Below are 26,781 nucleotides of genomic sequence, written 5' to 3'. Positions count from 1 at the left end.
ATTTCACATGCTTCAACATCTTTTCTAGGAAGATACCCTTCTTCATGGTCCCTCATTTGTAGCTCTGATACAACATCACAACCAACACACTGCCTGCAGATTCTTGCTCTCTAAGTACAGTATGCATGCCTCAGATCTGGCATCCATATTTCTTCCACATGGAACTCAGACATCAGGGAACATGACATTCCCTGGTGTTCCCAACACGGTTGACAATGTGCTCTTGTATTTATGGAAATTATTTTTCTTCATGTGAGTGTTTCCTGTAGTGTTTTGAAACATTAGCTCCACATAGGCTCCTTGGAGAATGAATAAGATGGAAGAATGCAGCCTCTTTTGATGAGAAAGATGAAGCAGAGACGGAAGCAGAAACTGAACAAAGAAAGAACAATTCCTTCCTCTATTATAGTCATGAATGTAAGAACCTGATACATTCCTGAAGGTACCACATCTCCCAGAGGGAGGCCAGCCATGGAGGACACGGTCAGTCAAAGGGCATGGTTGGGGTGGGGGGTGAAAATATATTCACTGATGTATAAGGAGACACAGAAATTGATGCTTCCTTTATCGCTATGAGAAGAGTAGTCAAATGGGAAAACCAGTATTTGTTAATCTGGTTTGGATCTGAGCTCCTCCACAGTCATGGCTAATGGAATGCTGGAAGAAGTAGGCAGTTCATCAGTCTTGAGCCGTGCATCGCCATTTGTTAGAGCAGTTGCTCCTGGAGGAGCGTCAGTGCTGACAAGCTATCTTGGATGTAATTTTTCTTCCGCATGTGCAAGCATAAAGCTACGCCTGTTTTATCTATATTTATGTTTCATATAACTTACTGTCAAAAATTATGAAACTGAAGAAAAGCAGGAATGTAAAAGAAACTGTGGCCAAATCAGCAATATTGATGAAAAAGTTTGATATTATTTCTTAAAATAAAACACCAGATTCCATGTAAATATTCTCCAGAATGATTGAAACCAAGTTATTTGGGACTTTCATTTCTTGCAACATATTGCTATGTAGTGCTGTGTTTATTCCATTTTTAAATATTAAAACTACTATGAAGTCTTAGTGAATGTGCTGAATTTTACTTTTAATCTGACCTGACCATATTTAATTTTGGCCTGATCACATTATTTATAAGCATATCAATTTGATTTATTGTGAATCTTTAATAATTAAATCAAGCAACCAGTGTGAGTTGACCTTAAGTGCCCCCATCAAGATACAAATCTATAGTAGGATTCAGCTAAATGACAGTCATTCGGATGACCTAATCATTGCTTCTGTTAATTTAAAAATCTACTTTCAAAATCTATAAATGTAGAATTTCTTAGATTCTGAAACTAAATTCATAGAGTCCTAGTTTCCAGGATTACATATTTTATATAAGTAGAAAAGTGTGTAGTTTTCTTTATAACTTGGTGTTTCTTAGGATTTGTTGTATTGCTCACTTATAAGTGGATCATTAGCCACAAGGTACAAGATAATCACACTGTGATCCACAGACCCAAAAAAGCCAACTAGCAAGGAGTGCCAAAAGGAAGAGGCTTGAATCTCATTTAGAAGGGGAAATAAAATAGACATCAGAGGTGGGTGGAGGAAGGAGCTGGGTGAGAGTTGGTGTGGGGAAGGGAATGAGGAGGGGGAATCAGGTATAGGGAGAGGGAGGGAGGACAGAATGGAAATCAGCACTGCACAGGAGTGAATCATCTCTAAGATGAGCCAGAGACTTGGAATAGGGGGGCTTCACAGAGTCTATGGGGATGACCCAAGCTAGGACATCTAGCAGTGGGGCATATGGAGCCTGTAGCCAGAAAGGACTCCCAGTGAAAGAGTAAGGACACCAACTCACCTACAAAACCTTTGAACAAAAGTGTGTCCTGTCTACCAAAAGTGCAGGGACAACGATGGAGCAGAGATTGAAACAATGGCAAGCTGATGACTGGCCCAACTTGAGACTCATCCCATGGGCAAGAACCAATTCCTGACACTATTAATGATACTCTATTATACTTTCAGAGCCTATTACAACTGTCCTCTGAAAGGCTTCACACAGCAGTCAATGAAAACCGGTGCAGAGACCCAGAGCTCAGGGAGTCTTGTGGAAGAGATAGGGGAAGGACTGAGGGGCCCAAAGTGGATAGAGACTCCACAGTTAGACCAATCTGGACACTTGGGGGCTCCCAGAGTCTGAACCATCAACCTAGGTTCCCTACACATATATAGCAGATGTATAGCTTGGTCTTCATCAGTCAATCTCTAAAACCTATTTTTATGGACAATGTCACAATGCAGTCAGTCTATAGAATCCGTCTTTATGGAAGGTGTACTCACATTTGATCTATATTTTCTCTCTTTTGTTCTTTGAGGAGATTTATATAAGCTTATTTGTTCACAGTGATTGAGTTAATTATCACCTGAAAATTTTTCACTAAATTGTGCTGTGCTTAAATATGCTTAAATAAACTACTCAGGGGTCAGACTCCCCAAGTTTGAATGAATGCTGGCTACTTAGTTGTGCTGAACTGAACTGCCTTCTTGCCTCCTGTGGCCTCCATGGTGGCAGAGATCCCACACTGTGCTATTGAGTCTCTGCCCCGTCTCCCTTCCATGATGGCCTGTGAAATGTGATGTGAACCTACAAGCAGAAATACAGCTGTTTTCCACAAGCTGCTTTTCATCATGGTGTTTTATCACAGCAAGATAAACCCTAACTAAGATATCAGCCAAGCCTCAACTGAGATGTTGGGATAAACTTTGTGGGAGACCATGAATTCCTGGCCGTATCCACCTTGTCAGCAGATATTGAACCTCAATGATGATGAGCTATTAAATGGATATTGTGATAAACAGATGAAATTAGATAAAACAAAATAACAACTGCCCATTCACAGGCCTTTCTCATATCGTTTGGAAAAGATGTTCCAATCTACGTAAATAATCAGAATTAGAATTATTTATATTATAAATTATATTATTATTTATATAATAAATAAATTATTTATTATTATAAAGGTAGATACTTTTAAACACAGAAAACTGCATATTTACTGTAACTTAAAAACTAAAAAAAAAATGCTCTCTGAGTAAGAAAGTCAAGATAATTATAGAATTATGAAAAAAATTGACAATATGAAATTAAAATATAAGTAGAACAGAGAGTTTAGTCAACTAGATTGCTTTGCAATTTGTCAAGTTTTCATTTCTTTCTAGTTTGAAGTAATTCACTTAGATGTAATAAGATTATGCTTAAAATATGGATTTTAGCATTATAATGCTAAAATATCTAGAAAAAATACTCAACAACCCAAGTTCTGTATAAGTGTTTGATGCTATTATCATTACTATTAAATTAGTTAGCTGTAATTAGAATATTATATTAGATTCTGGCATCGATATTATTAAGCTTTCCTTAATAGAGTATATTTAGAAGAGGGGTTTAAAACATTGGCAGCACTACCATTCCTGAGACAAGCAACATTCAAACATCATGTGAAGGCAAGGGGCCACATGAAGTCTTAAATATATAGAATTGAAGACACTGGATAAAATTAGTATTTGAAATATACTTTTCCCGAGCTAATATAATTACCACAGAATGTTTACAAGTTTGAAGAGAAATTTATCACACTTAGAATACAAATAAGAGAAAGGGAAGAGAGAAAGAAAGAAAGAAAGAAAGAAAGAAAGAAAGAAAGAAAGAAAGAAAGAAAGAGAGAGAGAGAGAGAGAGAGAGAGAGAGAGAGAGGGAGGGAGGGAGGGAGGGAGGGAGAGAGGGAGAGAGAGAGAGAGAGAGAGAGAGAGAGAGGAAGGAAGGAACATTGATATTCATGAGGATGCAAACAGTCCAAAGATGACTTCCAGTAGCACACCAGACAGAGGAAGATGTGAAAATTATAATAATAATGTAGTCCAATAGGTTGTGGTTCTTGGGGCCTGGTTTGAAGGCTGCAGCCAACTGTCAACCACTGTGGAGGAAGATTTAGTTAACCAACTTAATTCTTCTCTCATTCATAAAGTATGTGCCTGGCTCTGGCTCCCTGGATGTAACAAAGATCATGTAGAGAAGTGTGCCCTTGTGTTCCCTGTTTGTGGTTCATGGCAGGAGCAAGGATATTCCCATAAATATCACATGTCATTAGACATGGGGCCGAGTGCAAGCTAAAACCCCTTCCTTCACAGATGATGACTGAAGGACACAAGGGATTAAGGAGTGACATTTCATAATGTGCTTCCTATCATAACACATTCTGAAACCAAGCCTTCAGAGTCCAAGTGTACCATTATTTCTGCCCCCAGTCACTCTGGAGTCATTAGTGAGTATGGTCTTTGGAAAAAGAGTGTTAAGAGAATGAGTTATGTGACACAGGTATCTTCAGCAAGTCATCATGAATGTTTCTTACATGGGGTTAGTTTTGAGTGTGGCCACTAGTGACTGTCCTCTTGGTATGGAAGAGCTGTCTTGTGTGAATATTATTTAACACTAACTTGAATAGATGACAGATTCTTTATTTTATGGCATGTGCCTCCTGCCTTGTCCCCTTGGCATACCCTTTCTGCCAAGCCACAGGAGTGTTCTGGGACTTTACCACTATTCTCAGTTTGGATTCTATTCAAATGTCTGGGGATACTGCAGTTGTGGTGTAATAAGAACTGTATTTATATTTTGTTACCAGTTCCTCATTCAACACATAAAACAGTTAAGTTTCCCAAATAATAGAAATATATTTTATCATTCATAGTCTTCAAAAAGCTCATTCCTTATTGTGTATCCCTTGTATAGACTCAGAATGGGTCTAGTCCCAGCAGGACCAATGGCCAGAGGGTTACAAGCTGCACTTTGGAGGATGGAGAAGGTAGAAATCAGGTTCTGTAAAAGTCTTAAGCACCAGGTTTATATAAGGTGCCGGGAGGGTAGTAATGCAGAAGGTACAGGGAAGATCTGTGTCCTTGGTTATACCTTGCCCTGTGAATATTTCATCTGCTTGTTCATTGGTATCCTGTGTTGCATCTATTATAGAAAACTGCTAAGCGTGTTTCCAGATTCTACGATCATATCTGTCAAATTTGTAAAATCCAAAAATGCATCATGGGGGCCCTCATTTGTATCTGGTCAGAAAAGAGATCAATCAGCATAGGTGACTGCCAACTGTGGCTTTTGTCACCTAAAAAGGGAAGTGGAGACAAGCCCTAAGCCTTGGGGATCTGATGCTGTTTCCAGGTACAGAACACCAGGACTGAATCAATAATGTCATGTTGGTGGCTCCTGGATGTCTGCTTAGTGGCAATGGTGGAACACATACCATGCATCTTTTCATATAAATAATTTGTCTTCAAGTATACGGTAGATACAAAAAGGTGTGTGGTTTTTATTTATCTTTCATATTGGAAGATTTCCAGAATACATCCTGAGATCCATTTGTTAGTTCAACCCAGAGAACTATAGAAACGGAAGCTTTGGATGACCAGCCAATCATTACATTTCCCCCTCCACCCTTCCTGCTAACCTTGGTTACCAGACATTGGATTCCTTGGTAGCCAAAAAGAGAAAAAAGGCTTTGAAATCTGGCCAGTGCCCTGGAGTTTCTACATTTTCATCAAAGTACTGGTGCATTGGCATTCACTTCCTGGGTGGCTTCTGAGCTTCAAAAAGAAACATGAACTCTGGCTGACTAGGAAGCTTTCAGGCTCTGGGCTCTGTGGCTACACACTGAGGTCTAGGTCAGAGCAGGTGAGACTATCATCCTGTTTACTGTTTCCAACCAACTTGATGAAAGCGCAGGAAGGAAAGGGCTGGGAAACCCAAGACTAGACCCAGAAGTTTCAGAGCAGCCAGGGAGGTGCTAAGCAGCTCTCCTGGGGACAGAAGGGCAGACCCCTCGATGCATATGCTTGGATCCCTTATCTTACAGCTGAGGCTGAATATATACAGCTCCACATTTGTATGTCCAGCAAAACTTGAAACGGAAAAAGCTAAAACAAAATTGTGTCTGCATCAAATAACACACATCCATATTTTCTTGTCCTTGTTCACTAGATAGTATACTATAGCATATGCAAAATTGTAATATGTACATAGCACATTAGCTTATGGGTGATTTAAGGCATGCAGGAAGCTGCATAGCTGTTCTGTCAATCCTATGCTATTTTATCCCAGGGTTTTGAGCATTCTTAGACTCTGACATCCTTAAGATAGGGTCAGTCCTGGGACTAATCCTTTTATATACATATACCCGTATTTTGTCCATATGGCTTGTACTTTATGCTATATTTTAGATATAATTATGTAAAATCAATGAAGTAGGTATGGAAGAAAATGTGATCATCTGTTTCAAGAGCTTGCCTGGTGTCATGTGTTGTGACACAGTGGAGAAGTCACTAAATTGCCTCTTGTGAGAAACTGCTACTATGAAAATGAAGGCTACATGAGTTTGCTTGGAAAATAACAGGTGTTAAGAAGTACTGGTAATATTGTCAATGGTACTCTTGCTAATAGTGTATTATTATAATGAGGCTTGACTATGTAAAAACTGCTTTGGTCAGTACTCTATAATTCCACTAACTCTGTTGTTCTGTGACCAGGCACATAGCATTCTGTTCTTATTTCTATGCCTGTGTCCCACTTGTTTTACTCATGAGACAAACTCTCTCCACACCCCTATAAATCACTCTGTAATATCTTTAGGCTGATATTGTAGATCAGATTTAGGCTACTTACACAGCATTCATAAGGCCCAACATCAAATATCTACTATATCATACATATTGTAAAAATAAAATTTATTTTTATTCAAAGCCTCACTCGAATCTATATTATTTAAGTGTCTTAGATGAACTATCCTAAGATTCCACATGACATATGTCTTCTCGAAGATCCTTGGATATGCAGACTAGCCCACACTATCTAGCACTCACTCACTGGCTGGGCAACAGAAATAAGTCTAGTGACCTCCCTACCTCTCAAGTATTCAGCTGAGAATGGGGAAGACCACACAGTCCCTGTCTAATTCATGGAAGGAGTATTTGAAAATACTTTTTCAATGATATAGAGATCTGAGCCATTCTTGTGTTGAAGTATTGATTTCAGACATTGGCAGATGTAGTCTTAATCTTACGGAGAAATGGGTTCGACCTCAATCTCTTGAAGGATTTACCCACCTCACCCTCTTCCTTGATCCTTACAAAGATAAAAGCTTGTAAGTACTTACCTTCTCTTAAGTCTCGACCTATTTTGGGTGGTGACTTCTTCCCCATTGACAATCCATGGACTTCTGTCCCATCCATATTCACTCCTGAAGGGACTCTGTCCATTCAAAAAAGTTGAGACTGAAATTTCTCATTAAATAAAATTTCCCCAAGGTAAAGAATACTGTATTTCCATAGGCTTTGATTCTGGATTACTGAATGGTAGTTTACATTTACCTATCTTTCTAAATCAAATTCTATGTTGTGCCTTAGTGTGGGTCTCTCAGCTTCCTCCAAATGCTGTGCTTTTCTTTAAATCTTTTCTCGAAACTTTTATTACAATTAGATCCACTCCCTTCATATCAGTCTATTGTTCCAAAGAACAGGAAGAATGATTATGTGTACCTCCATGTTGTACTGTTCTTGAGCATGGACTGCATCACTGAATAATACTTGAGTGGAGATAAACCATGTCCTAATGTAATAGTTGGCTCTTGACTATTCTGAGGAGAAAGACACAGTTTGTGTCAAGCTTTGCAAATGCACCAGTGATAGTAGATTGTCTTTCAATCTACACAGACTTGGTACGTCCAAACACTCCTATATATCCTTGATTCTCTCCCAATCATATTATGTCACCCAAGGGCTGATTGCAAGATTCTAAGACCTGAATCTTCCAGTTTACTGTGGCAAAACCATAAGCTAGTGCCCTCCATTGACAGGGGTCCCTTCCATTGCTATGACCTTTCTCAATTGGAAAATTGGTTGACTGGACTGTGTGATCCCAACCAGGCAACTCAAACATGAGATAAGCTTGAGTTATTTAAAAACAAGTGAGTTGACTTCAATTATATTAAAAATGGGTTCTCTTAGTTTCAATTTGCTTAGGGGTAACACATAGTTTGCTATACAGAAACCTTCTGACCTTGATTTTAAATGAATATAGTAAAGGAATTTACCATTGACAGGCAAAGTTTGAATATGACCAAAATGTGTTGTATGTGTATCTCAAATAACAAAAAACATTTTAAAAAGCAAATTTTATAAATTTGTTAATAAAAATTGCATCCAGCTTTGTGCTATAGGTGATCACAGAAAATTAGCATTTGGAGAACTCTTGGGCTAACTTCTTCATTTTAAGAAAGAATCTCCACATGCAGGACAACAGTAATTCTTCAAAATCACAGAGAAGTGAGTAGGAGAGCTGCGGCCAGGACACAGCTCCTAACACCCAACTCGAAGGCCACAATTCCCCAGCGTTCTCTAATCTACTGGAGTTGAGTTCCCAGCACCTACTTCCACCCTGAGCATCCCATCTCACTGTAGTCTGTTTTGCAAATGGAGGACTCACCGGTTCTCATCCTGCCGTCCTCCATAGCTGACCCAGTAATTCTGTTCATGGTTGAAGAAAAGGTATACATTTATTACCAAAATGCCATTTCTAGTAATAAAAAATTTAAAGTACTCCTAATAAAATACTTAGAAGACCTGAAATATTCAGAAACTTATACTATGTATTGATGAAGAGAAGGTTGATGAAATTTTGCCAAAGGTGCCATGGATAGCGAATGAATCAAAAGACTGTATGGAATTCGTTAGGTGCTTGGACCTTTGGTTCTGGACAGAGGCTTGAAATTTGATAACAGAAAGGGCTTCAGAGATCTTTCAGTGGAAGTGCTTTGTGCATCATGACTAAAACTTGGACAAAGAAATCCAGCTGGATTAATTAATTATCTGTACAGGACCATGAAGTAGATGTTTTATTTTGGGGTCTCCTGGGAAAACACAATTCTTCAAAATACTAAGTAGGAACAATTATAAGTATTATACCAGAAATATTACCTTAAGGTAACTTAGTTTTAAAAAGTGTGTTGCTGCCAATAGGCCATAATTAAGAACCAATTAAAATATATTATAATTAATGATTTCATCAATACATTAATAAGAATATTGCATAAAATATTTAGTAATCAATAGATAATTGGAAAAACCTATACCTAGGAATCCAAAGAGAAAAAGAAAATAATATGTGAAAAGGAGAAGATAGTATAAACTACCATCAGAAAAATAGAAGTTAAAATAGCAATGATATAGCAATTGGTAGTTAATATATATGAGGAGTGTGGATGCTTTTCCTCTTGTAAGGTTGGTAAGTTGGTACTCTCCTATATCACTAGAAACAATGAAGGTACCAGAAACATTTTCTTTAGAAAAGAAATTAAGTTTCAAGAACTCCCAGATTCCGTATTTTTTATGCAAAGTGAGTCCACTTTTGGAATTTATTTGAAGGTAATAGTTTAATAACAATGCTCCCTGAACTATGTATGTTTGAGAGAAATCAGAAATAATAGAAACATCAAAAGAATTAATCATACATTAATTCTATCTACGTAGCCAAAGTACTTTAAATCCTTAACAACGTTAAGAATCAGGTGTCTCATTAAATTAAAACAAGAACATGTATTTATCTATAACACAGATGAAGTCTTCAAAGGGTGCCATTTCACAGGCTGATCAGAGGACAATACAGGAAGCAGGGAAAGGACAGTACAGAGGCTTATTCATGACTGAGCCAATGGTTTCTGAAGATGTGTTATATTGTTTAAAGGATGGCATCCATTAAAAATATTAAAAAATTTTTACATCTAAGCATTAGAAAACTAAAGCAAGATAGACAAATGAATCATGCACAAACTATTTGCTTTTGACTTTGGACCTTAACATCATGGGAATCTATCAAAATCTTTTCAAGTTCATTGCCTGTATAATGTAAAGGCTTCTTTCAATTGGTTACTAATTTAGAGAGTTTATTAGATTCTTTCACTAATGTGGATGGTGCATTAATATTTAAATATCCACTAAGAAGATCTTTTGAAAGTTAGTGTTATGATTTTTCAAGCTTCCTTATTTAGTTTTTAATTAATTAATTAATTTGTTCACTTTACATCTCCAGTGTAACCCCCCCTTCCCTGCTCTTAATGGTTAAGAGCTCTGTCTGTTCTTCCAAAGGACCTGGGTTCGATTCCCAGCACCCATATGGCAGCTCGTAGCTGTCTATAACTTTAGTTTCAAGGGATCCGACACCCGCACATCAGTGCACATGAAACAAAATTAAGTAAGTTATTTTTTAAAAGATTTTAAGTAACAGCTCCTTTTCTCATTTCATTCTTACTGGTTCAGCATATGAAAATCCCAGGCCCTCTGCAGCTGTCTTGATCAGCTCAGCTTCAAGTTCATGACGCTTGACAAATGCTGCTAAATCCTAGAACAAAATAGAATTCATGTTAAATAACAACTAAGAAATATGATAGACGCTCAAGTGGAACATTTTGTTATAATAGGCAGTGAGCTAACATAAAGATCAGAGTTGCAAATGTGGTCCCCTTGGCAACAGGTTTGTCACAAGATAGCATCTATCAGAAATATGCGCTTCCGGCACAGAAAAAAATTGAAAGAGTTAAGATCTAGAACAGCCATTAAATCTCTATGTGTCTTTAATAATAATAAGGATAGTGCTTGTTTTTGTCATCTTTGTTTGTTTTTAATCAGTTCTCCCTGAAGCGCATTGTAGTTTAAAGACATTTCTCCCCGAACTCTGGTCTCACCTCTCGGGCCTCAATGGACACTGGGTCAGTGCTGTCATCCAGCAGACTCTCATAGAAGTCTACGTTGTCCAGGACATCCTCGTCGTCTGGATGGCACATCAGGTAGGCTTTGGCACACTCCAATGCTTTCACATATTCACCAACTGGAGAAAAAGGTGTTGCCTCATTTGAATCAGCGAGATTTGCCCAGATGATTTCAGAAGGAGACTTGCATATGTCTCCTGATGTCAGCATTGATCACAATAAATGGGAGACTAACTAAGGTTGAGTAAAATGGCCAGAAGCATTTACACAGGTCAGACATGATTTCCGGTATTTAGACGGTAGGACCTTTGGTTACTTTGGTGCTGAGCCCTTTGCAGAAATCCTCCAAAATCTCTATCAGAAAAGGCTCAATGGCAATTTCTGAAACACTACAGCAAAATTGTGTGAATTAACTGGGACTTATTTTGTACTGTGTGGCCTATGTAAATATTCTGAGCATGGGTTTCTAATATGTTGATGATAATAAGCAGCTGGCTTACCTACTTTGCATTCATTGGTCATGATGTGCACATGAATTATCACTGTCACAGCACCAGGACAATGAAAAACACTGTACTCTTGGAAAACGAGGGAGTTTGCCAAAGCAATTTTAGAATGGCCTGCATCATCATCATCATCATCATCATCACTTTAAAAGAAAAATATTTCTTTATGGCTGACCTGATAAAAGGCATCAATGCTGAAGACAGGAAGAAATAACAAGAAGTGCATTGAGCTAAGAAATCATACCTGTCAAGCAGCCAGTCACTTCTCCACAAAGTGAAGATGTGCACATCACAGTAACTTAGGTGATCCAAATACTATCAATTGTTTTTAAGTACAAGAGGAAATAGTCAATATCTCCTCTTCAATAACAAAAGGGAAGTAAAGCTATTTTGAATTGCCAACTTTACCTAGGGGATTGTAGAGTATCTAAATATTTTATAATATATTCTGATGATGAACAGTGAGAAATCCAGTCAATATGGGTGGAAAATTTGGCAATGTGAATCGAAACTACAAATGAATAAACTATTTGACCCAGGAAATGAACCTCCAGATAGTTAGCCTTAGAAATATGTATATAAATATGCACTGACATGTGGAAAGTATTATCCACTTGAAAGGTCACTGCAGTCACAAAAGATTACCAACAACACAACTGTCCCTCAATAAGAAGATGCATAAAATAAGTTAAATACAATGATATACGTGCATAACGAAAGAACAGGAAGGTCTCTCTGTACTCATCTAAGTTAAATAATAACTAGAATTTAAATTTGGCCCTCAAAATGATAAATTTCTATGTTTAACTTACTAAACATCATCTGGCAAATATTAAGTAAAAAAAAAGATACAGAAAAAAGTATAAATAATGCTGTCTTCACATAAATGAAGAAGGAAAAGTCTGTGATTGTTTTTGATATGTATAGATTTTTGCCAGCATAAGACACTTGGTGTAGGGCATGAATGTGGCTGTGGGTACAGACAGGGAGGTGTATTTAATAGCATTGCTGCTGTAACACAGTCCTACTAAAAATGTGTTGAAAAGAAAATTGGCAAGTCTAGTGTACATTTTATGATGTTAACGCAGGAAATCCTGTGCTGCATCCATTGCCAGTGTCCTCTTGCTCTGAGCTGTAGCCCAATTTTATAGGGGAAAAAACAAACAAACAAAACACACATAAGCCTGTGTCGCTTTGGTGATGAAATGAAAGAAAGCAGGAGTCTGGATGGTGGCCAGATGCATACAATGATGGAGAACCCCCATGAGTTTTCATGGATGACCCCTACTTTACCTCTGTAGTAGGCAAACTGGAGGTAGTCGTAATGCAAGGGAAGAAAGTTCTCTATTGGTGAGAGGCGGCCTGGGCGGGTGGCGAGTTCCCTCACACACTCATGCTGACAGACAAGAACCTGCATGTAGTGATCTGGAAGGCAAGAGAGAGAGAGGTGTTCTCTAGCTGCTGAGATCATACCTTAGTCAGGCCAGCACTTCTACAGGGCTTGCTTTATTTACCACACCACACTCGGAGAAAGAGAGAAGAGAACGCTCTCTGTATTATCACTTCCTAGCCTGAAAACCTCATACAGACAGTGACATCATTTTCTCCATGATCACTTAACAGCACTTGGTCCCAAAGCACCACAGTATGACAGGCTTCCTGTGCATAAAGCTGAGTATGGACTTTCTCACCAGACACTTAGAGCTTTGGATACTTCAGAAGGTCTGAGGTACCCTGGGATTCAGATCGGATTTTTACATCCTATGGATGTTTAGAAGCCATTCAGAGATGGAACATGCAGCATGCTGAAAGCTCAGCAGTTGAAAGGGAGGACACAAACTCTCTTTCCCAGGCAACTTCTTTCTAAAGGAGAAAGTAAAATGGTATTTCCTATACGTATTCCTCAGAACATTATACCACCCGATTATAGATTGGGATCTTCCCTAATGCTGTATATTCTAAAATATGGGATTCTGTATGGACAGAGTGGCAAAATGGCAGAAAGGATGACAGCTGAAGAATTTGAATAAACACTTCCTCCTTGCACTCAAGTCTATGGTTGCTGTTCTCATTTAAACTAAGAAAGACACTGAAGTACAGAGGATTCCATGCCCCATCGCTCTTAGCTCTATTTTGTCAAGGCAAGAGCTGAAAAAAACCAACAGCTAATGTCACAGGGAAAAATTCTTCTTCCTCTTTGCCTAACTTTGAATTCTATCGAAAGATGGAGGAAATGCTTTCCAAGGAGAGAATGCTTCTTTCATGCTTAGGCAGAGTGGGCTCCTTGGGGATTGAGAAAAATCACTTGATCTCATGGCTACACAATTTAATTGGCCACAACTGCTTCTTTGAACAGGTCCTCTGTTCAGTCAGAATTCCTCTTGGATCTGGGAAACCTTGCAGACTGAGGTCAGGACACAGGAAAGAAAAGAAAATTTAGAGGGTGGAGGCCAACATTTTCTATAACCTGGCTAACTTAAGTCCACGTAGAACAGCTAACAGATTCAACACCAAAATCCACCACATTTTACCTCTGATTGAAGATGGGCAGAGATAATGAGGTCTATATATACAATCGGAAAGTTAGGAATAAAACTAGAGCTATGTTTCATATCTTAGGGGAACAATGAACAGCCAAGACTCCATAGACCGAAATCTTCTTTGCCTTCAAACCTGTTTCTGTTGATGCCAAGTGACGGGAAAAGGGAAAGATAACAATGTACCACCAACAACTCAAAATCTGCAGGAGTATATTGTCAAAACAGATATAAATAGCAAGTAAGAGCAGACCAGATACCTTCGGCTGCACAAACAGAGTCGACTATGGGAAAACCAGCACGAAGCAGTCGTTTGCACTTTCCTCCAACATTAAGTCTCTCCAAAGTCTACTATTTGAGCATTATGGTTTTTCTAATACAGTCTCTATTGTCAGTACCAACTCAACTCCTAACTGAGGTCACCTGAGTCAGACAAGCATTTGCACAGTGAAAGTTGTCATATTAGTTTTATTTGTTGTATTCTTTTCCCTTCAATATCATTGTGCAATTAATGCATTTTTAATGAGTTTGAGGTTAAGAACAACTGTGTGAGAATACTTTTAGTTTTTTTTTGCTACATTAAATTGAGCATGCTTCTGATTCCCATGAGACCTTACTGCAACTGTTGATATTTGACTGGGACTAGAGATACTATGATTTATTTTCACCAGCTTTTTATTTTATTTTATTTTATTTTATTTTATTTTTTCTGAGAGACAGGATGTTGGTGTGGTAATTAAGAGTCAAAGACACTGAGTATGGATTTTTCTTGCCTGTTCATCTGTCCTTTCCCAGCAGCCAATGGGTTATGGTAACTTGACCAACACTAAATACCAACCCACAGAGATTAATTTCAGTAACAGGATTTAGATGATTTGCCAAAACTATTCCATGGCTATAGACAGCGCAGGTGCTGAGACAATGTGTCAGGGGTAGGACACATCAACCCATAAAAACAGAACAGTAAAGTGCTAGATATAATAAAGAAAAGACTAGCTTATACCTCTTGTCAAAGACTGTGCGTTGAGGAAAAAAAATCAGTAATTACACTGTAAAAGACACACAAAATTGACTTTGAAATGAATCACCTTTGATGCTCACAGAAATACTGAGGAGTTAAAAATGTCAGCTGTCCAAGGAAACAAAACTTTTGGAACTAAATCCTCAAAATAACTCATACAAGTATACTGATTTTAGGCAACTTTAATTTCCGTTGGGTAACAGAGCTCTTTATAGGGTGATAATTTAATGTAATGATTTTGATTGTAAAGACATATTGATTCTAGTTTATACTTTGTAGCTGTTCTCTAATTAGCTTCTAAAAACAATCCACCTTTATTTATGGCTGACATTATCCCAGGCACAAGGAATTACTAACACATTGATCTGTGCATAGTTATGGGTATATATATATCACATCCTTTATTCTTGCCTTCACCAACACATTTGTTTAGCCAATATTTATTAAGTAGCTAAGGGATTTGCTGAAGATTGAGCACTGAACAAGTTAGGACACCAGCCAAGTGATAGCAGAAAACACCCTAAATATTTGCAATGGGAAGGAGAGTGAGCAGCTCATCCAATGGATTCAAAGAACTTAGGAAGGCAGGAATGAAGAAAGAATGTGAATATACATACTGAAAGTCCTTAAAGGGTGTGGGCGTCATTCCAAGTGGAATGAAAGCCATGATGGGAGGGAGTTTATGTACAATAGCTCCGTTAGTACAGAATGTGGGCTCTGTATTGGAGCTCCATCTACATTGTACACCACGACCAGGAAGGAAGTAGTCACGGGGACTTAGTTAAAACACAGTTCTGATTTAAGCCATGGGAAATGGGAAGATTGGTAAGTGTAAAGTGCCGTGTGAAAGAACCGTTTGTCCAAGTTTGGCAACAAATAAAAGTTGAGGAAGTTGTCAGATTGACAAGCAACTTCCTCAGATTTGGTAGGTGCTTTGTTGGGCGATAAGGACACTTTAGAACTGGAAGGGCAAATTGGCTTTAGTACTTTCCAATACAGCTGAACATTGTTTTTCATTATATATGTCTTGGAACATAATAAGTCATCATCACATATTAAAAAAAATGTTTGTTATTAAATAAGTCACCGTTTACTTGGGTTTTAATTATGTTGACTTTGAAACTACCGGTTCTCCATTTTAAGCAGTCTGGGTATGATTTTCAGATTGTTTCCAGCCATATCACATCAACCAATTCCTCACCTAAGAAGAGCAGAATTCCTTCAGTGAGGTATTTATGCAGCACACAGAAAAGCAGATCTGTGTGAGAAAGGTCAGCACCCTTTAGGCCCTTGTGATATCTTCGGACACAATAAAACCAGCCCTTGGGTGGGGAGACCACAGGCACAGGTAGAAGCCCTACCAGAATTGAACCTATTATATTGCCACAATGTTTGTTTTGTCAAAGTGCCTTCTAAATACTGCTTCTATCCAAGGGTTAGTACTGCACCTAGCTTTCTTCACAGATCTTGTTATGGTAGGGCCAAAGTTTATGAAGCAGCCCATGAGTGGGCAAATATAGAGTGCTAGTCTGTAGGTGGCAGAGTTCTATCAACGCTCCAAAGCTCTCAAAACATCATGGAGTGGGTGGTAGATGTCAGAAAGAATATAAGAAACATAGATTGGGGAGAAGTAGAGTTAAAAACGGATGGTTTCAGGAAATGGCATAGCCAATATACTTATGAACTCACTGTGGCTGTGTTTTTTTGCACCAGATTTTTCCAACACTAGGCTCCTCAAAACTTCACCAAGGTTGGAGGAGGCACCCATGAGGTCAATGGTGGTTAATGGTTGTTGGGTGTGGAGGTCTCATCTTAGTAAAGCCACTGGAAATCCATCCTTCTCAAGAAAGTAACATTCCATCCATGTTCCAGCAAAAAACTCTAGTTAAACTCATTGGAACACACACACATTGATAAGAAGTAGGAGGGAGACCCATTGAGAAGAAAGGCTTCAGTTGTAGAAGAAAATACTACGATGGATGGAATGGAAGGCAAAAAATAACTAAAACATCTCTAGCTAAATATATGAAAGTGTCAAAAAATTAAACTAAAAACAGAACATCAAAATCAAAACCCAACACAATTTGTGTATCCCCTCCCCAGAAAGCAGCAGCTAATACCTGTGTGCTGACAGCTGGAGAATAGCTAGACACACTCAGGCTCTGAGATTCAGTGAGAATCCAGCCTGTACATGGTGTTTTACTTGTACAGAGGCCTCCTCAAGTCTTCTTCATGCTAGCTTCTAAAACACAGCCACAGAAAAGTATGCTCCTGTACCTGTAGACTAGCCTGTACTGCTGTGGCCAACTGAGCTAAAAGAGGAGACACTTCAAGAGCCCTTTAGCCATAACAACTCTCCAGGGGCCACTGCTTCCAATGGAAGGTTGTCTCCTCTGTAATCCCCAAGGAATGGGGAATCCAACTTTCCACTTCACTGACTGGAGATGTAAGTAAAGAAAGAGCCATGGCCTTGTGTCAGAAACTCTTCATCTCAGCTACTCAGGGAGCTGTGGCAGGAAGATTGTAGAATCAATGCCTGCTGAAAAGTGCGAGAGGGAGTTCAAGGCCATCCTGGGCAACTTAGTGAAGCTTGAATCCCCTGATAAGAAGTAGAAGTATAGATAGAGTTTTAGCACAATGCTAGTACCATTTCCACTTGTTCTTGCCTTTTGTTTTTTATGAAAGCACTCCACATCTCCTGTACTATATATACATACTCTAAAGTTCCTCCTGAAAATTGTATTTTCACAATTTAATTTTTTATTTATATTGTTAATACGAATGCATTGTTTTCAAATGTGGTATACACAGATAACTACTTCTTCCAATAAAAGGTTAGTTACCCAGTATCAGCAACTCTTGAATATTACATGCATTGCCCACTATTTTAAATAACATTCTCAAGTATAATAAGTCAATTAATTGTACAAGAATATAATGAAGGCTTTATTGCTATATTACTTACAATAATGAAAAACTGCAACCCTTTCCATTGTGTTTAGTAAAAGCTAACATTTAAAATGATGGTGCCCCCATATCATGGGTGTTATCTAACCACTACATACAAAAAAGTCAGTCCACATGTACTTACATAAGAAGTCCACATTTTGTTGGTAAGCAGAAAATAAAATGAAATAATATGTTGAAAAGAAATACTTATAGTACTTTCCTATTTATATTGATGAAATAAGTAAATATGCAATTAACAGCAAACTCCGCAGAAGAAATTGGGATGGGAAATCGTCAAAATTTTAACTATAAAAGTTAGGAATAGAAGACAGGGTGTAATAAATGCATGAAATCTTTAACATTTTACAATAGTTACTAATATGTGCTGTATTTTCAGAATATTCACATGTATATAGCACCTTGGAGTAAGCAATCAAAGAACAAAAACAAGCTTTACCTGCGATTGCCTCATAAAGGCCACCTTTATACCCTAAGTACTCATATTCCTCAAATCTCTGAGGTCCCTCACATAGAGCACGGCACTCCATGTCTTCATTGAAATATTCTCTTAAAGCTTGTTCAAAGTACTTGATAGCTGTTTCAAAGTCATCAGCCTCATAGTATTTAACTCCAGCACTGTAGCTCTCCTGAAAAGACACGGACAAGGTTTTGTTTGTACAGAGTGATATCTACACAGACCTGGGATCACATAGGAAGGTGAGAGCAGAATTTTGTGCTGCAGAAGATAATGCCAGGTTTCACTGGTCAGTCCACTGTGACTCTCCTATGTCAAACAAATGTAAGAAAGGGAGCCTATAGCATAGTTGGAATATGATAGTGGTAATCAATCCACTTTCTTTCTGCACATTCATGGAGCATATTGCATAGTCTTTCTACCATAAGGAAAGCACAGAACAGTAATGGGGTATTAAATATGCTTCCATGTCTTGATCTATTAAATCTTCCTTATAAGATGTTTCTCTATCATTCTTCTCAGCAGTAATATTGGACGTCACACATTGAGAATGTTTATATCAAAAAACTAGGGGAGGGAGTCAAATGTTTTTCCACATGTGATTTCAAATGATATGTTATTGTAAGAACAATTCTGGGACATTTTCAAACTCTGAATTGAAAACTTCAAGTACAAGAAAAAATCCTTGAGATTGGAAGCCGGGAAACGATAGTGTAGCCATGAACCACTCACAATGGCTTCACTTCTAGGTGAAAAGTAAGTGTGGTAAATGTCAGAAATGATAGATGCCATCTCTTGAGATTAGATCTATTGCTATATGTTGTAGTGCTAAATACTGCCCCCAAGCTCTGGTTGCCCCTGGGGTGAAGAAGTCCCCATGTACATCAAGTGACGCTATGTCACCCTGTTCCTTGATTTAAAACTATTGGTTAAATAAAGATGACTACAGCCTATAGTTGGGTAGAAGAGAGGTAGGTGTAGTTTCAGTTTCTGGGCTTGGAGTCTGATGGAGAGACTATGAGGAGGAGAGGAGAGAAAAAGAGAGAAGGGAAGAAAAGAGAAGAGGAGAGGAGAAGATGCCATGGGGTAGGTGAATCACAACATGGCCAGGAGGAGTGGCCAGTTGGAGTAGGAACAGACCAGATAGAACATGGCAAGTTAGAACTCAGGGTTATTTGCAGAGAAGTAGACAAAATAGCATAGAGGTTTGAGACTTGTCCAGCTCTACTACTGTTAAGGCTTATTATAAATAAAATGGTTCTGTGGCTTTTATTTGGGAACTAAATGATCAAAGGTGGTGTAGAAACCTCCATTAAATATTTACCACAAAAGGCACCTATAAACTAGATACTAAAAGGCTGAGGTAGGAGGATTACTTGAGAGTTTGAAGTCAGCCACTGCAATATAGCAAGATATGGCCATCTAAATACTAAAGAATACACATTTTTAAATTTTTTATGTATGTGAGTACATTGTTGCTCTCTTTAGACACTGCAGAAGAGGGCATTGGCTCCTCTTACACATGGTTGTGAGCCACCATGTGGTTTCTGGGAATTGAACTCAGTACCACTGGAAGAACAGTCAGTGCTTGTAATCAATGAACCAACTCTCCAGCCCCAGAATACACATTTTTAAAAAGCAACTCATGGGACATTCTTCAAAATAGCATTTATAGTAGCATACAAAGAAACTCTCTATAAATACAGGAAAATTGAAATAGCATTCTGAATTCTACCTGAACAATGTTAGATAGGAACAAAACCAAAAACAAATCAAGGCACAGAAACTCACTTAGATTAAATAACATAATATTTAATAACATGTGGACCATTTATATAGTACTTCCTTCCTGTAAGGCTCAGGGAATATCAAGGAATAGGGGACAGAAATATGTAAGGGACAGAAATCATGAAGGACTGGGTTAAATCAGTATCTTATGTACATGATACGGTTGCTGTCCTCATCAAGTCAGCATCAGTGGCTTGAAGTAAAAGTTTCTGTTATTTTGGAAACTCAGTTCTGTCATGTGATATTTTTTCTGGAAGCTGTCTTGTGAGAGGATGTTTGGCTGAAACAGAAGTCTGAAAGGGCTCGTGATATTTGGAAAGAGTATAAGTCGAACGCCACAGAGAAGGGACTCTCTTTTATCATTAGCTGTTAAACACTTGCTGATATTCACTGGTCTTTGATGGTCTTCATGTTGTAGGGAGAAAATTGCCAAAGAATTTCTCAATGTATTCCAGTTAATTCTTGTCATATCCACAGACTTGTGCAGATTTGCAGAGCCTTGTGGTTTCTGATGGACTGAGCCACTGCTTACTGATTTGTGTTTGGTGTTTGCCATTGGACTGGACTGCTGGTATCATGACAACCAAGAGTGGAATTGCCCCAAAGAACTACTTCTAAACAGGTCCACAAACCCCTTGCCCTACTAACCATCTTTCTCCCTTACATTTGGTTGGTGGACTAGAAGGGAGGTTGAAGTGTTTAAGAGCACTTATTAAAGTAGGATTTGAAAAATCTAAGCTGTGACTGATTGCACAAAACCTGTACAGAGATCAAATGACTGAACATTCTACCATGAATTGGGGAGGGACACTTGTATCCACACTCCTAGTGGAGAAGTTATTAGGAGTTGATGGCTGTTAGTGGATGGAGAGTAAGTTTTCTTACAATGCTATGAACATTTAATGCAGTTCTTCATGTTGTAGAGACTGTTAGCCATAAAAATTAGTTTCATTGCTACTTCATAACTATACCTTTATGAATTGTAATGTAATATCTGCATTTCCAATAGTCTTGGGTGATACCTGTAAAAGAGTTATTTAATTGCCAAAGCAGCCATGAGCTACATGTTAAGAAGAGGTGCTTTATAGATATGGTCACTTTTAGATGCTCTAGTGGGTACCCCATATGCATGTATATATAAAGACATTAATTGGTCTCTCTGGTTTATCTATGTATGTTTTTAGAAAAGGATGTGAAGGTCAGAAGAGGGAGTTCGGGGAGGGTGATTAGGCATCCAAGAATAGTTGGAAGGAAGAAGTAAGAGTGAGTGTGATTTAAACACATTCTATGCTCGTATGGCATTCTTAAAGAAGTCACAAAAATATTGCGTTTAAAGATAAAATACAGAACTAGACAGAGTAGTCTCAAAATAAAAACAATTGTCTAGAAAACACTTGAAAGCATGTTCAGCATCTTGAGCAATCACAGAAATTCATAGTAAAACTACTTTAAGGTTCCGTCTTACCTTAGTCAGAATAGCTATTATTAAGAGTGCCAACAACAAATGCTCAGGTATATATATGAAAAGGGGAACTCATATGTTGTGGGTAGGAGTGTAAACAATTGTAACCCCTCTGGAAGTCAGTCTGGAGATTTTTCAAAAACTAGGAATAAAACCACTATGTGGCTCCGGAATGAACTAGTGGCTATTGACAGATTCCAGAATCAGGGAACCACTGTCATCCCTTGTATATCTAGTGCTCAGCCAATAGAAAGTTCCAAACCCCGGACACACAGACTAACATGGATAAACTGTGGTTCACAAAACAGACATGAACATGAATATGAAAAAGAGATTTGTAGGGAAGAAGGGGTACACAAGTGTAGGAGGCAGACAGTAAAAGTCTGGGTAAAAGTGGTCAGTATGCATTATTTAATTAACATCATGTGAAACTGTCAAAGGATAAATAAATAATTAAAACTATGCTGTGGACCAAACCCCAACACTGTTGCTGATGCCAAGAGGTGCTTGCTGACAGGAACCTCATGTGCCTGTTCCTAGGGAGGTTCTGCCAGCAAATGATCAATGCAGATGTGGATGCTTGGAGCCAATGATCAGACTGAGCTCAGGGACCCTGGTAGCGGAGCTGGCAGAGGGACTGGAGAAGCAGAGGGGGATTGCAACCTCACGGGAAGAACAATGTCAGCTGGCCAGACCACCCAGTGCTCCCAGGGACTAGACCATCAACCAAAAGTCTACATGGCTCCAGATACATATGTAGCAGAGGATGGCCTTGTCTGACATCAACGGGAGGGGAGGCCCTTCTTCCTGTGGAGGTGTGATGCCCCAGCATAGGGGGATGCTGGAGCAGTGAGGTGGCAGAGAGTGGGTGGATGGGGGAACACTCTCATGGATGCAAAGAGGAGAGGGCAGATGTGGGATGGGGGGTTTGTGGAGGGGTAACTGAGAAGTGGAATATCATTTGAGATGTAAATGAATGGAATGATTAATTAAAAAAAATAGATGCTGAAGCTTCACAGAGGGGTACAGATACTTTCACGGAGTTCTAGGCTTTACCATATCCTGATATTTCTGAGTGAATTTTCATTTCCCTCAATCTCAATTTTTAATGACCGAAATTTTAACTTAGACTATCAAATAAGCATTTACTTCTGGCTACAATATGCCATCTGAGAGTTTTGATTGTATGAAAGTTAGTGCACACTGAGACCAAACTTGATTTATCCACTATATGACTGAGCTTGGACTCAAGGAAACAAGGATAGTTAGAGGCACACCGCAGGGGCAGGGTTCCCCAGAACTCACCAGATGTGGCTTGGCTTCTCTGTCTACCAGGGGGGCTTCCACTCCGGCCATTGCTTTATAGTCCTCTATGTTCTGTTGCATTTCCATGTGCTCGGGGTTGGCCATGAAGAACGTGTGAGCTGCTTCCATGGCCTGATCCAGCTGGTTGAGCTGTTGAAGAAAAGCACACAGTCAAGGAAATGGTCTGTAAACTTGGCTCCAGAAGACTAAAGAGACCAGTCCAAGTTCTCAGAGTAGAGAAGTAGTGAGGACAGGATTCCTCACTACATGTTTACATGTGTGCACACACATATGTGCACACTCACAACATCTACCCAAATGTTTTCACTCTACTGTATTCAACCTCTGAATTTTCAGTGCTGTTAATAAACTGTTCATAAAATTGTATGCGGATATTTTGGTCCTAGTCAAGTTTATTCTTTTCTACATATCCATGTTTTAAGGAATGTGATCTGTACCCTTATATTTAGTTTATGGTTATCCAAAACAAACAGATTGGTACGATTTTTGCCCTCTAGTTTACATTTCAACACTGGAGTTTATACTTTCATGATAATGATGAGAGGTGAAATACAGCTGTGGTTTTCTGAGTGACTGAATTGGGTAAACTCTTCCTCCTTTGTGTTAGTGTTTTGGCTTTAGAGAATAAAGAATAGAAAATTGAAAGATATAAACTAGTCCAATTCAGGAAGAGTTTAACTTTGTAACTTCGATTTTCATTAATGCAAAACATTGGGGGCATTAATCTTAGTTCCATGTGAAAGTGCAAGAGTCCACGGATGCCAGAAAAGAGTGAGAGACCCTGTGGACCTGGAACTATAAGCAGAGAAGGTAGTCTAGCCTAGGCTCTGGAAACTAAACTCAGCTCCCCTACAAAAGCTGTTCATGTTCTTAACCATGAGGCCATCTCTCCAACAATAGAAATGACACCTTTGGAATAATCACCATACTGACACTGTGCTGTGTTTCATGATTAAAATAAAGAGGTATTTTTAACTCAGTGGAATTAATTTTTCTCAGTGTCAACACATATTGGCATATGCTCAAGTCATGGAAAACCCTTACAAAAAGATCCATTTTCTTCATGAAAAGTAAACACTTATATTAGTAATCTTTTTTTATAGGAAAACCCAAAGATGTTTGTTATCGTATAAAGTATGAAGAAAGTAATCACACTGTTACTGGACACATAAGTACGAAGTCATCCAAAATCATAAAACCATTCAACTGAGTTTTCTCTAACAAAGTAGCTACTCAGTGATTAAAAGAAAAATGTGTTCTAGGTTCCCAGCATGTGGAAACAGACAAAGAAGCAGCTCTCATCATAGAAAACATATACTGCCCTAATTTATGACGTGGTACCCCTACTTTTCCTATTAATGCCAAAGCCTTTAATTTGTTCACATCCTTTCACTATGGACTTCTTCTTAGACATTACCTAAAATTAGGTCTTGCCATCATGGAATGCAGCCAGAAAGTTTTTGGCTGCCCATGTAAAAGGCGTTGAATCTGCCCTCTTGTTCCTTTCATATTTTCTCTATTTCACCAACCCTAGTACATAGAAATATAAAATATTTGGATATTTAAATGATAATATTTAGATGGGAGCCAAGAAGCTGTGCAAGTTCTGAATTGTGTAGAAATCCAAATGACTTGGTCAAGTGAATATGGAAAAAGTTCTTTAAAAGTTTATGCTTTGGTCATGTAGTGAGCAAAAAGCTTTACTCATTAAAAATTTTATACCACAATAGACCAAGTGGGATTCAAGTGGTTTAACTATGTTGTGTCTGAGTAATTTTCAGAAACAGTAGCTGTGGTGGTTTGAATAGATTTGGAACAGGGAGTGGCACTATTAGTAGGTGTGGCCTTGTTGGAGAGAGTATGTCACTGTGGGGGTGGGCAATGAAATCTTCCTCCTAACCACATGGAAGCCAATCTTCTCCTAGCAACCTTCAAATGAAGATGTAGAACTCTCAGTTCCTCCTGCCTCATGCCTGCCTGGACTCTGCCATGCTCCTGCTTTGATGATAATGGACTGAACCTCTGAAACTATAAGCCAGCCCCAATTAAATGTTGTCTATATACATGTTGCCTTGGTCATGGTATCTATTCACAGCAGCAAAAGCCTAACTAAGGCAATAGCATCTAATTTATAGATGATCAATCAAACAAGTGGGTTTGCTCACTAGCACAGTATAATGGATAGAGTCCATGAACACATCATTTCTACAGATACAGTACATACTTGAGCTACCTGGAAACTGCCCCTGGGTAACAAGCAAACGTCCAGTAATGAGTAAAACAGGTTATCCCCAACACACTGGACCGGTAGCTTGAGGTATTATCACTGACAGAAATGCTTAAAACTTATGCTTCTCACTTTCCCGCTCTTCTGGCTTGACTCAGGCTGGTCCCTTGATACAGAGAGTATTTGTCCATTCATCTTTTCCTTTTCAAAGCTAACTTGACCTGTAAGGCCAAGCTTGAATACTTCCTGAATAAATGCTTTTTCAGACCTATTTTTGACAGCAAATGAACCTCAGTATCATCTTATCTTTATTTCTATCTTGGGACTTACCATACACTATCTTAAGATAGCCAAGCTTATTTGCTTCCCCATGAACAGTTTTATTTGGAAAGGAACCAAGAACTTATATATCTTTTCTATTATTTTCTACTTACATTTCACATACCTGATTATCTATGCAAAGAATAATAAGTATTTCTTTTACATATCAGCCAAAAGATATACATGTGAGTGTACCTTTTATGCTAAGCAGTGCTAACAGCATGAGACATCTCTGAGCCACGTGCACACTCAAGTTCCCAATGCAGTGGCTGTGTGTTAATTGGTTTCCTTCCTTATAACTCAAGGCAATACACCATCGTGAGTATATATATATATATATATATATATATATATATATATATATATTCACATATAGGTATATGTATATGTGATTCTGTGCCCTTGACACTGAACTATAAAATTTCTTCATGCACTGGTACTAGTCCTGGCTTTTATATTACAAACTAAAATTGTCTGCCAGAATATATAAATTTAGCCATCATATGTAAGCTTTAAGTACTTGTATTTTATTTAAGTAGTACATGGTTGTAGCGGGATATTTTCCCACTGCATTTGTATAAAGCTCAGCAATTGGGCTGTATGAGAGGTAGGCAGAGTGAGGAATCTGGAGGAAGGAAGAAGAAGGAGAGGAAGAGGAGGAGCTAGAACAGAGAAGAGAAAGGTAGCAGCCATGGAGAAGTACTGGGTAACAATTTATACCTAAGATTAGGTATTGGGTAACAATTCTAATTGTGTGGGCATCTTGTTAATCGAGCATCTCCTAATACAAAAATATTGGATTATCTTTAAGTATTAAGAGTCTCATTTCTACCAGTTACTGCAGTCATAGCAAGATGGTCTGGGCTCAGCCAAGCATTGTGGACAGCATGTTGGATTGGCAGAGCCAGTCACCATGCTGGTTTTTGGTGCCAGGGCTGGTGCTTTTAGATAGCCAGAGCCCGTGGTCCAAAGCTGGAGCCACAGGAAAATGGCGGCTGTCTGGGAATGAGCTGGACTGGGCACCATTTATTTAAATATTACCCGCAACACATGGTAATAAATGTCCAAGTGAAAATGTATATTCTACGTACAATGTCAATTACTGGATGAAGAATATAACAAAGTCCTATAAACACTAGATTTCAGCTTAAGAATGAACTACCCACTAAAACCAAACTGCATTCACAGACCCCATATGGGATTTTATATAAGATATAATTGTAACAAACCACACACAAAGAGAGAACACTGATGCGTTCACTCTGTGGAGTAGAAACATAAACTCTGTGTCAAGAACAATTGAGGAACTGCAGCTGGTGTGACAAGAGATTATCTAACATTTAACTGCCCACTGAGCT

At 38.5% G+C, this 26,781-nt stretch overlaps 1 protein-coding gene across 1 annotated transcript in view; it reads right to left on the bottom strand.

The window, feature by feature from the left end:
• Nucleotides 1-26,781, bottom strand: part of P3h2 (prolyl 3-hydroxylase 2) — a 141,130-nt gene that overhangs the window by 14,902 nt on the left and 99,447 nt on the right. The window contains exons 2-8 of the mRNA XM_028783895.1: nt 22,855-23,004; nt 18,282-18,471; nt 12,611-12,742; nt 10,788-10,930; nt 10,355-10,444; nt 8,534-8,574; nt 7,206-7,300 (exon numbers count right to left, since the gene is read on the bottom strand). Coding sequence (XP_028639728.1) covers nt 7,206-7,300; nt 8,534-8,574; nt 10,355-10,444; nt 10,788-10,930; nt 12,611-12,742; nt 18,282-18,471; nt 22,855-23,004 — 841 coding nt within the window. The remainder of the gene's footprint in view (nt 1-7,205; nt 7,301-8,533; nt 8,575-10,354; nt 10,445-10,787; nt 10,931-12,610; nt 12,743-18,281; nt 18,472-22,854; nt 23,005-26,781) is intronic.

This window comes from Grammomys surdaster, unplaced genomic scaffold (genome assembly GCF_004785775.1).
Source record: "Grammomys surdaster isolate TR1022 unplaced genomic scaffold, NIH_TR_1.0 1166, whole genome shotgun sequence".
Lineage (NCBI taxonomy): Eukaryota > Metazoa > Chordata > Mammalia > Rodentia > Muridae > Grammomys > Grammomys surdaster.
Note: the sequence above shows the minus strand (reverse complement) of the source record. Positions and strands in the feature narration are given on the sequence as shown.